This window comes from Aspergillus aculeatinus (assembly GCF_003184765.1).
Source record: "Aspergillus aculeatinus CBS 121060 unplaced genomic scaffold BO66scaffold_19, whole genome shotgun sequence".
Lineage (NCBI taxonomy): Eukaryota > Fungi > Ascomycota > Eurotiomycetes > Eurotiales > Aspergillaceae > Aspergillus > Aspergillus aculeatinus.
In genome coordinates, this window is record NW_020291488.1 from 332,766 (window position 1) to 346,884 (window position 14,119).

Genomic DNA, 14,119 nt, shown 5'->3' on the forward strand with positions numbered 1-14,119 from the left:
TAATATAAATATAAATAGATTTATAATAAATATAATAGTTAGACTAATACTTAATAATATTAGAAGTATATTTATTATACTAAATATCTAAGTATAGACCGATTTAGATAAATTAAAAAATAAATTTATAAAAAAAATAGAAACTATAAAAAAATAATAAAAGTTTAATATTTTAAAAAAATATACAAAAAACCAACTTTTTGCTAAAAGAATCAGAATCTAGTATATAATAAATAAAAAGCTTAAAAAATTCTAAGCTAAGATAGTTTTAAGTAATATTACTATTTTAAAAAAAGTATAAAAAGACTATTAAAACTAATTAAATCTATAATAATTTTTAGAATATTATATTTTTAATATTATCCAGTAGAAAACCGGCTTATAAATAAAATAGATATATTTATAATTTTTATAATAATATTTTAAATTCTAGTTAAATCTTTTTTTTAAACTTTTTTATTATTTTATAATAAATAATAATATATTTTTTATTCTGTTCTTAATATTGGTTAAATCTAAATAAAACTATAGAAAAATAATCAAGCTTCTAATTGAATGTATTAAAATTATTACTAATAAAATCTTATTTTATTTTAGTATTAATATTATTCTATTATATTTTAGAAATAAGATATATTTTTATATAATATTAAATTTTTTTATTTTTTATAAAGTATATTATTTTATTTATACTAATAAAATATATATTAATATTAATAAGATCTAATATTATAATAGTTTTTTTAGTAATATTAATTAGATAGCTATAGTAGTAAATATAGTTATTAAATATAAATATTTTTTTTAAAAAAAATATATATATAAAATAATATATTCTTGCTGGATAATATTATATAAATAGTAAAAATAGAATATATTTTAATAAGCTTTTATAAAATTTAAATTTTTATAATAGTTTATTAGTATAATTCTAAATATAATAAAAAATCTAATATTTAATAAAATTTTATTTAATCTACTTTTATATACCGCAATAGTAATACTAGAGATTTAAATATCTGATTAAATTTATATAAATTTAGATAGTAATAGTAAGATCGAAGAAGATAAAAAAAATATTAATAAAAAGAATTTTAATAAGAATTTTAATAAAAAGAATATTAATAAAAAGAAAAAAATAATAAATAAAATTATAATCTTATTATATTTATATTTTTATATTTATTTTTTTAGTTTTATTAATCCCGGTTTATACTTCTGGTTTTATGCTTTTCGGTTATTTTTATAGATTTCTTTATATTCTCTATATTCTTTTAGCAGTTAGTTTAATATAGTTAGATAACTATAGTTTTCTTAAGCCGGTATCTATTATTATATACTACAGCTGTACTTATGATTACTGCCGCCCACCGTACAGCGGCGGCTATTTATATAGTAAAACCTAGATAATAAAAAAGAGAATTAATTAACAGAATTATTATAAATTGAGTATTCGTGCTTTAGCCCGTGACAATCTAAGACTACTAGAAAACTATTATTAATATTATAAAATATTTTAAAAATATCTAATATAAAATTCTATATTAAATAATAAAGATTTTTTATATTATTATATAAATTATTTTTAAAATATATCTTAATATTCTACTACTATAAATTCTAATTAAATAAGCTACTAAAAATATCTATTTTAGATTATAATATTATTATTTTATTATTAAGTTTTATTTTTAATCTAATAAACCCACTCCGGTAGATATTATTTTAATAATCCGATGACTAATCTAATTATATTACTATTAAATTATTTTAAATATTAATTAGTCAGGGATTTTAAGCTTAATCTAAATATATTTATATTTATTAAAATTATTAAACTAATACTAATTTTACTATAATAACAGCCTTTTATTATTGATATTACTAATTCTAAAAAAAAATTTTAAAAATATATTTTTTCATTCTTTATTATTCTTTTTATATATATTAATAACAGCAGCTACTCCGGTAGTATTAATATTTTAATAATAATTTATAATAAAAATTAAATTATATTAATTAACTAAAAAATATTTATTTAATATATTCTATAAAACTAATTAATATAAAACTTATTCTAGCTTTTACTAAAAAAAAGCTTAATATATTTATTAAAAATATTATCTTCTAGATAATATTAATTCTAACTATTTCCAAGCCTAAGTTAATAATAGTTTTTATTAATAATTAAGCAGCTATATAAATTTATACTCAACCCTAGTATTACTTAAAGCAGATAATTATTAAATAAATAATTAACTAGTTTAACTATATATAAGAAACCAGCTAACAAATATATTTCTAATAATTCTTAAACTATAAAAATATATTAAATAATAAACTAATAAACTAATATACTAAAACAGCAGCTGCTAAAATTATAGACTAACTAATATTTTTTATACTAATTTTTACTATATATTAATATTTCTAATATTTAAGTAATTAATAATAAAAAGCTAATTAAACTAATAATTTATATAATTTTTATATTTATTATATTTTTATTAAAACAGCGGATAAGTATATTTTTAGTTTATATATAAATCTTTATTAAATATAAATTTTAGTATTAATCTAGATATTAACTAATAAAATTATTTTAAATACTTATTTAAAAATTATTAAAACTGCTGAATTAACTATATATCTCTACGGATAAAAGTCTTAATTAATTAAATATATTTTTATTAAATATTTAAAATATAACTTTTTTTATTAAAATATTTTCTAAACTAAAAAAAAACTTACTAACTTTCGGCGTCTTTTTTTAAAAAAAAACAGTAAAGTAAATAATCGATTTCATATTATATATAAAACTTCTAAGCTAGTTTTAAAACTTAGCTAATATTATTTTTAATATTATATTTATTAAAGTGTAAACTACTATTAATATATAAATAGACTACTAACTACCAACTAGTCTATATACTAACCGGCTGCTTTTTTTAAAAAAAAACTGCAGCTAATTAGCTTTCTTCGAACAGTAAGCTTTTATTTATTATATTAAGATTATACTATTTAGAGACTTTCGGACCGGCTAATAAAAAATATTAATAATAAACTTAAATACTAAACTATATAGCAACTAGTAGACGCAGTAGCAGCCGGTAAAAAAAACATATTATAAAATAAATATAAAAATAAACTATATCTAAAAACTATTAATTTTACCAGTTTGCTATATAGAAAAGAAAATTATATAGAACTTTTACAGAAAAACTATATAAAGATTGAAAGTTTTTTAAAAAGCAGCCAACTGGCCAGAATCTTTATTTTATATATAATTTTAACGCCCCTGCGGTCTGTCCATCCGCGGGACTGGGATCTGCCGCCACTCGGCCATTAAAACTAATATATGCGTGTATGAATAAATCAAATCAAATCAATCGAATCAATTATTAAAATATATAATAACAATAATTATTTAAATATTATTAACTTATTATTATTAATTTATATTTTTTATATTATTATTTAGACTATATAAACAAGCCGAAATTAATTATTATAATAAAAAATATTAAAAATAAAATACTTAGTAAACTAGAATTTAAATATAAGACTTATTATATTAGAACAATATCTAGAAAATATTATAAAAACTAATAATTAAAAAATAGAATTCATAAAATATTTAGAATTATAATATTTAATATTTAAAATCTATAAAAATTAGAAATAAAAAATATTTAGTTTTTATTAATCTATTTATTAGCTGTATAAAGATCTGTTTATTAAAAAATCTTAAAAATAAAATTAGTAATATATTAATTATATTTAATAAATAATATAAGAATATTTTTAGCTAATATATTATAAAATAATATTTTAATAATAATTATAAATTTATAAAATTTAGAAAGTAATATAAATCTAAAAATATTATATATTTTATATTAGTTTTATATTACTATTACTAAAGACTTTATATAAAATAATATATATAATATATTATATTAATAATTAGAATAATATTAATTAATACTAGTCTGCTGGAATATCTATAACGAGAAATATTTAAAATAATAGTTTATATTATTATTTATTTAATTTTTTTAAATAAAAAATTATTACTAATTTTAAAATAGTATAAATATTTTAATATAAAGCCTAATATTATACTAATTAAATATTTTTATATATATAGTTATAGAATCTATATTTTAATTAATTATAATAATTTTTAATATATTAAAAAATATTAATTTATATTATAAATATAGATTAGTTATTTTATTAGCTATAAAAAAATTCCAGTTATATATTCTAAATTTATAAATAAAAATTTAAAAAAATTATATATTCTAATAGTATTAAACTTTTTAAATAATATACATATAACAATAATTATAATAATAGTATTAGAAATATTTTTATATATTCTTTTATCAGCTTTTTTTATTATTAGATAACTAAAAACCTGTTTAATGTAAATTATTAAAAGAAAATAATAATCTAATACTAATATAGCTAATTATATATAAATAGTAAATAATTTTATTAAATTTTATTAAGTTCTTAATCTATAAATAAGTTTAAATCTAGACTTTATTTTTTTCTATTTTTCGAGATATTTTATATATATAGTTATAAGAAAGACTATTATAAAGGTTTTTTAAAATATATATAAAAAATAATAAAAAGTTTTGTTTAATTTATATATAAAAACATTATTGCTTAAATTCTAACAGTAGAAGTTTAATCAGAAGTATTATTAATAATATTAAATATTAAAATATTTTTTTCAAATAAAAAAATCTAATTGTTATTTCAATAAGAATTATTTCTACCTTTATTATATATTATAAAAATCTGGTTTTAAGATTTTACATAAAAATTATTTTTATTACTTTTATATTTTTAAAAAAATAAAACTTAATATTATAAATAAAAATTATTTTATTTTTTAAAAATAAATAATTTTATTATATTTATAGATATACTGTAGTAATTTTAATAATATAGACTATTATTATTAGATATTATTATATATAAAACCTTATTAAATTTTATTATTATGATATATATACTAGTAGTAGTTAATAATATTAATTTATAGATTTTATTATATAATTCAATATATATATATTCTAATATTAAAACTAATATATCAACTTTTTATATATAGTATTTATATATATTTAATTTAAGTATTAACTTTTAAAAAACTTTTAATAAATATATAAAAATTTAGAATTATTATAGCTGATAAGATTCTTATAATAAATATAACTAAAAATATAAAAAAATAGTTTAAAATTATATTAAAAAAATAAGTTTTATAGTTTTATAAAATATATTATTATTATACCGTCGGAAAACCTGCAGCCGGAGCTGTTATATATATTAATAATAAATATAAAATTATATAATATTAATATTTTGGTAAAACTATATTAAATGATAATATTAATATTTTATTAAAACTATATTAAATTATAATATTAAAAATATTTTAAAAACTAAAATAAATAGTAGCTAATATAACTATTAAGAATGTATAATATATAATATTTATAGATTTTAATTCTCGGATCAATTAAAATATCCAGCTAATATTATCTATTATTTAAAAAAATATATAAATAACTAATACTCAATCTAAATAAAAATATTATTTTTATAAAAACTATAGATTATAGCTAGTATAAATCTTAGTTTATTTAAATAAAAGTATACTATATAAATAGTCTGGTTTTAAAAGAATATTTTAATTATATAATATAAGATTTATATATATTAATAAAATTCTGATTTCAAAAATTTATAATATTACTAAAATATTTTCTTAATAACCGAATTAATTAAAGATAATAGAAACTAAGTATAATAAATAAAAAAAATATATTTAATTTTCTTAACCGACTATTTAATATATATGTTTTTCTAAATAAATAGATATATATTATAAAAGCTAATAATAATAAATAAAGATAATATTTACAAATATAATAAATAATATATAAAATTTACTAATAACCTGGTTTTAATTTTAAGAATAACTATATCTGTATTTTAAATAATATTATTTTAGAATTTATAATTATTATTATTATATTTTTATAACTATAGTATATTTAATATAATATTATTAGAATATATTTTAATATCAAATTCTAAAATTAATTTATATATATATATTAATTACTAAGTTTATGTAAATTATTCGGTAAGATCTGATATTTAAAAAAATATTATATAATTTCCGGTAAGTATTATTTTCTTAGATTAAAATAACTAATAAAATATTTTAAATATTTAGATTTAAATTATTAAAATAAGATATTTATATTTATATTTATATAAAAATAATTCTACTATTATATATAAATAACTTTTTTTATTATATTCAACATAATAGAAATTAAAGCCGTTGTATATAAATTTAAAAAAATTATATAATTAAAATATTTTAATAAATTAGTATAGTTTTTAGATAATTTAATATATTAAAATTATAAAAGTAGAATAATAACTATTAATTAATAGATTTATATTAATAAATTCTTTATAAATTATGATATAACTAATTATTATATAAAAAGAATCTTTATAAACTCTAAATATTAGAATATACTATATAAAGATTTTAGCTTTATTATTATAAACTAATAAAAAATATTAAAAGAACTAAATTAGCTAGTAATAAGAATATATATTAATATTAAATATAATATATATTGATTTTAATATTATGTATTCTTTCTGCAGTTAATTAATAAGAATATTATTAAATATATCTTATATTATTTTGAATATTTTATATTTAATATTATATATAGGCAACCGCTACCGCCACACCACATCCGCTACCGCCACACCGGCCAGGCTAGTGCCACACCTTTTTCTGCCACCGCCTTCTAAAAAAGAAAAGAAAATAAATTTTTTATATTTATCTCTACTATTATATATGAAAATGTTATAATTTAATTAGAAATTCGATTTCTCTATTAATTCTTAATATAACTTTTTAGAAATAGATTTCTTTAATATAAAAAAAATTATTTTTTTTATTTATATAATTTTTAAGGCCTACTTTCCTAAATAAAAAGATTATTACTAAAAAATATAAAAATTATAATTATTTATCTTACAGTCTTAAACTTTTATATTTTTAAATATTTTGAACTTTTATATATAAATTAGATTCTTTACTATAAATTAATAATATTTAGAGCCTGTTAGTATCTTTATCTGATTTTTTATAATTTTTTAAATCTAGATTTGTTTTATATAAATATTCTATTCTATTTTTACCCGGCTTATTAATATCTTAATAATATTTTTATTATATTAAAAATTTCTGTTTATATATTCTACAGTTTAGTTTTTCTATTTTTATTCTAATTAGCTTTTTTATAAAATATTTCTTATTCTTTTTATAATTTTTTTACGCCGTTGGATGCTTTTATAATCTATTTTTTTTATATAATTAAATCTTTTATAAATAAACTTTTTATATAGAATATATTATTATTAGTATTTATTTTTTAATTTTTAACTTACTGTTTTAAACCGGTATCTGGGTTTATATATTTTTAAATCCTATTTTAATTATGAAATATATTTATTTCTTCTATTTTTCTAAATTATTTTCAATTTTATTTTATTATAGTTATAATTTTACTATTATTGAACTTTATCTCTGCTTTTTAATTAGTTTATTAAACCAGCGCTGCTATATTAATATAATAGATTATGAAAAATATCAACTTTATTATTTATTTCTAAGATTTTTCTAATTATTTATATATTAATTAATAATACACCCTGCTAATCATTTTTTTTCTGAAAAAATAAATCTATTTATTTATATAAAAAATCTTTATAATATTAAAAATAATTATATAGTCTAGTATAAAATATATTATATATCTACTATTTTTATTAACAACCAGTTAAATTATATAATCTTAATTATATAAATATACTATTTTTTTATATAGTTTTATACTAAATAAATAAATATATCTATATTTTATTTATAAATTTATTTTTATTTATGAAAAATACTATATAAAAAATAATATAGTTTTATTTATAATTTATATATTTTTATTTTTTTTTCTATAATTTATATTCTTGTTAAGATTCTGACAGCTGTTAATTTATATTTAAAATTTATTATTATAATAATATAATAGTTTTTATATTTATAAATTATTAAATTAATATATATATTTTTAATAATAATATTCTAGTTAGTATTATAAATAGATTAATCTACTTATATAAACTATTAAAATATAAAAATAATTATCTATTTTTCTTTATATAAATTTAATTTTATAATATAAAATTTAGTAATAATATCTGTACTTGATATAATATAAATTGTTTATTTTATATATAAAATTAATTAGACAAAATACTTAAAAATATTAATTTATTTAGAATATAATTTTTTTATTTTATTTAAAATAGCTGCTATTATTCTAAATATAAATATTAATTATAATTATTATATATTTTAAAATATTCTTCTATATTTATATACTGCTAAAAAACAGCTGTAGCGAATTTATATTAATTTATTATATATTTTTTATTATATTTTATATTATATTTTTTTTATAGTAATCTAAGCTAATATTAAAATCTATAATTTTATAGAAATATTATTTTATATTTTAATAATAATCCGAACTATAAAAATATTTAATTAATAATTTAAATATTTTATATATATTTTATTTTTATTTATAATAATAAGTTTAATATACTATAACAAGCCGGATATTTATAGCAGCAGTATTTAATAAATATATAAATAATTATTAAATAAAATAAATTAGAATAAATAAAATATTACTTAATTTCTAAGATTTTATTTATATATAAATTATTTTATAAATTATTCTGTAAACTATTCTATAAATCATTTTATAAACAGCTCTATAAATTATTTTATAAACAGCTCTATAAACAGTTCTGTAAACAGTTTTATAAATAATTCTATAAATAATTCTATAAATAATTCTATAAATAATTCTATAAATAATTTTATAAATATTTCTATAAATAATTCTATAAATAGTTCTATCAGTAATTTTAGAAATAAATCTATTAAAAATAGCTCTACTAATAGTTCTACTAATAGTTTTATTCATAATCTTATTAATAGTCTTACTAATAATTCTACTAATAATTCTATTAATAGTCTTACTAATAATCTTATTCATAGTTCTACTAACAGCTTTACTAATAGTTTTATAAGTAAGTCTACTACTAATTTTATTAACAGACTTATAATTAAGCACGCAAGTATAAAATAATTTATAAAAAAATAATTCTATTAATAGTTTTATAAATAAATCTATAAAAAATAGTCCTGTGAATAGTTTTATAAATAAGTTTATAAAAAGTAGTTTTACTAACAGTCCTACTAATAGTTTTATGAATAGTTCTATAAATAAGTTTATAAAAAATAATTCTATTAATAATTCTATAAATAAATCTATAAAAAATAGTTTTATTAATAGCTCTGCTAATAATCCTATCAACAGCCCTACTAATAGTCCTGCTAACGGCCCTGTAAATAATCCTACAAACAGCCCTATGAGAAAGCCTGCGAGGCAGCCCATTCTTCTATATACCGAGCATAGCAAGGGCCCAAAGCTTGTATTATAATTATATAATTTATTCTAAGTTTTATATTTTTTTAAATTAATAAAAATATTAATATATTTAATTAGTTTATAATCCGATCTTGCGGCTGAGTTATAGAATATAAATCTAATTATTTAAAATAAAGTCTTTATATAATATTACTATATTTTTAAAACTATTTATTAAATATCAAATATTATTGAATATTATTCTAATAAATTATTCAGTAGTATTCTAATTTTTTTTAATAGTAATTTTATATGAATATTATTTATAATTTAAAAAAAATATTTTTTAAATATTACTATTATCTATTTATAATATTTTTTTATAATACTTATTTTATATTTTACAGCTCTATAAAAACTATTATTTATAAAAGAAATTAAAAGATAAAATATATATTATTTAATTAATTAATCTATTATAGAATTATAGTTTCTATAATTAAATCAGCTTATCTTTTAATATATACTAAATTAAAATTATGTAAAATTTCTATAAATATATATATTTTTATAGTTTATTCTTATTAAAATTTAAATAGCGGCTTTTTTATCGAATATATAATTCTTATAATTTATAATATTTTCTTAAATAAATTTAATAATTATTATTTAAATAAACTACTGGACTATACAACTAATATTTATATAATTAATAAAATTTTAATAAATAATATTAATAATAATACTAAAAAATTTATATATAAATTTTTATATATAATTAATTTATCTAATCTATTTTTCTTAATTTTATAACTAAAATTAAATACATTTATTATTTATTTAAGAGATATGTATATATTAAGTAGTTTATATAATAAAATATATTTACTAATATAAATTTTAAAATTATATTTTATTAAAATTAAAATATTAATGAATAATTATACTAGTTTAGTATAGTTAATTTTATAAATAATTTAATATTTAAATAAAAATAAACTTTTTTTTATTTTTATTTATAAATAGTTTCTAATCTATTCTTACTTCGCGGTAATAATTAATTATATTTAAAACTGGTTTTTATAAACTATAATTATAAATTTTTATTTTTTATTATTTTTTTATTAATAATTATATATAATATTTTTTATATAATGAATATTATTAAACTAATTATTTTTTATCAGATGGATATAACTATTATTAATAATATTATATATAAAAAATCTTTTTAATAATTTTATAATTAAATATATTATTAGCTATTAAAATATTCGGTAAATCTGCCGACTAATCTATTTATAAATATATTATATTAAACATTATTTAAATAATTTATTTATTAAAATATTTATATACTAATTAGCTAAAAAATAAAAAATTTAATTAATTATATAAATAACTAATCTAGATATATAGTCTATTTAAAAATATAATAGTTTAAAAATCTGGCTTTTAAATTATAAATTTATTTTTATTTATATTTTTATTTTTATTTTTTTTATTTTTTATTTTTTAGTTTTTATTTTTTTTTTCTTCTTTTTTTCTAGCCGATAATAATATAAAATATAATTATAAGATAATAAATAATATTAGTCTAGATTTCAATAACAGCTATAATAATATTAATAATAGTTTTTATAATCTAAAAAATAATTATTATAATATTCTAATTATTAATAATAATCTTAAACTATGAAACTATTTTTTAAACAAAAAAATAAACTATAAATAAAAAAAATAATAATATAACAACTAATAAAAAACTAGATTAATAAATTTTCAAAAAAAATTTATAAACTATAAAAATCTTTTTTTATTATTATTATTATTATTATTATTATTATTATTATTATTATTATTATTATTATTATTATTATTATTATTATTATTATTATTATTATTATTATTATTATTATTATTATTATTATTATTATTATTATTCTTATTCTTATTATTATTATTAATAATAATAATAGTAGTAATAGCAGCTGCTATAGCTATAATAATAATATTATTAATCTATTTAAACTTCTAATTTAATAAATAATTAAAAATAAACGAAAAGTTTTATTTATATTAGCAGACTATAAATTTATAAATTATATTATAATTAATAGTAAGTTTAGTTATTAATCTAAAAATTATATATCTAATTAGATTATAATTAGCAGCCGGAGTCTAAAACTATATAATAAAAAAATTAAAAAATATTAAAAACTATTATAAACTATATTAACTATTTATTTTAATATAACTATACTAAGTTTAATTTATTAATCTTAACAGTATATACAGTAGTAATAGTAATAATTCTAATATTATTAACAAAAATATTATTATTTATAAAAAATATAAATTTAAAAAAGCAGCTGCAGCTGTAAGTTATATTCTATATATATTTATATATTTAAATTATTAATTATTTATTATCTTTTTAATATTATAATTTAAATTAGCTTAAAATTATAATAAAAATATATATTACTTTTTATAGCAGTAATATCTGGCTAGTTATTATTTATATAATTAAATAGTATTAAACAGCTATATAATATTAATCTCTACTATTATATACGAAAATGTTATAATTTAATTAGAAATTCGATTTCTCAGTCAATTCTCAATATAGTTTTCTAAGAATAGATTTATTACATGCAAAAGAATTCTATCTTTCTAAATATATAATTTCTATAGCCCCATCTTTCTAAAAAAACTAGATATGAATAAAAAAAAGCAAAATTATATTTATTAATTTTATAGCCCGAATTCTTTATATCTTTTAAAATTTTAAAGTTCTATAAATAAATCAGATTTTGAGCTACAGATTGATACTATTTCTAGCTTTTAATATATAAAATTCAATTTTTAATAATTTTTTAAAGTTATATTTTAATATTTTTCTATATAAACATTTTACTCTACTTTTACCCGGCTGACTTAGCAGTTTTATTCTATTAAAATCTTTATACTTTAATTCTAAAGTATGTAATTTTTAATATTTTATTTATACATAAACTATTTTTTAAATGATTTTATAAATTATTCTATAAACTACTTTATAAATTATTTTATAAATAGTTCTATAAATTATTCTATAAACAGCTTTATAAATAGTTTTATAAACAGCTTTATTAACAGCTTTGTAAATAAATCTATAAAAAATAGTTCTATTAATAGTTCTACTAAGAGTTTTATAAGTAAGTTTATAAAAAATAATCTTACTAACAGTTCTGCTAATAGTTCTGCTAACAGTTTTACAGCCGAGTACGCAAGTGCGAGATAGTTTATAAAAAATAGTCTTACTAATAGTCCTGTGAGTAAGTTTATAAAAAATAGTCCTGCTACCGGCCCTATTAACAGCCCTGCTAACAGTCCTGCGAGCAAGCCTGCGAGGAATAGCCCTGCCAACGGCCCTGCGAGCAAGCCTGCGAGAAATAGCCCTGCCACCGGTCCTGCCAACGGCCCTGCCAACGGTCCTGCGAGCAAGCCTGCAAGGAATAGCCCTGCCAACGGTCCTACCAACAGCCCTGCCAACAGTCCTACGGCCGAGCGCGCAAGTATAAGACAGCCTATAAAAGAACCGCCCTACCAACAGCTCTACAAATAGGCCTGCGAGGAACAGTCCTGCCAACAGCTCTGCAAACGGCCCTGTAAGAAATAGTCCTGCGAACAGCCCTGCAAAGAGTTCTATAAAAAACAGCCCTACAAATAGTCCTGCGAATAATCCTGCGAGCAAGACTGCCAACAGTCCTGCGAATAAACCTGCAAGAAATAGTCCTATAAACGGCCCTGCAAACGGCCCCGTGAACAGCCCTGCAAACAGTCCTGCGAGAAAGTCTGCGAGGCAGCCCATCCTTCCATACACTGAGCGGAGTAAGAGTCCAAGGCTTATCTAATATATAATAACTAATTTTTATATATAATATAATAAAATAATTTAATTTAAGAGTTTTAACAGTGTATAAAATAAATACTTATAAAATAAATAACTTTTTTTTAAAAAGAAAATAAATAATAATAGTAGTAATAAAATATAAAAAATGTTAAATAATAAATATTTTAATATTTATATAATACCTGCGGCTGGTATTTATTTATATTAACTAACTAATTAGTATATAGCTGGTTATTTCTACTATAATAATATATATAATATATATATATTTCTGATTAGGAATATATATAACGGTCCGGGCCTGCGCAGCACCCCAAGCAAAGCAAGAGCCCAAGACTTATATTTAGATATATTTTTTTATTATATTTTTTATATTATTTCTTATATATTTTTTTTATATATTTTTATTTTAGATATATTAGACTGTGGTCTATTTTAGTAATTTAAAAATAATTTCATTTATTAAAAAATAATATATAATAAAATTATTTATTCATTATATAAAAATTATTATATTTCTTATTTTATTTAATAATTTTAACTTTTAATTAAAAATTATTATCTGCTAAATTATTAATAATTTATTTTAAAAAAGATATACTAAAAATAATTATTAAAACTAAGATTTAATAATCTAATTTTTTCTTTATTTTTTATACTA

At 15.1% G+C, this 14,119-nt stretch overlaps 1 protein-coding gene across 1 annotated transcript; it reads left to right on the plus strand.

The window, feature by feature from the left end:
- Window positions 1–1,353: 1,353 nt before the first annotated feature.
- Window positions 1,354–13,170, plus strand: BO66DRAFT_437722 (uncharacterized protein; the record flags this gene model as incomplete). The annotated part of the gene is made up of 3 exons (XM_025651012.1): window positions 1,354–1,372; window positions 2,974–2,986; window positions 12,936–13,170. 3 exons carry the CDS (start codon window positions 1,354–1,356, stop codon window positions 13,168–13,170), a joined length of 267 nt encoding a protein of 88 aa, XP_025504862.1.
- Between the last annotated feature and the right edge of the window lie 949 nt (window positions 13,171–14,119).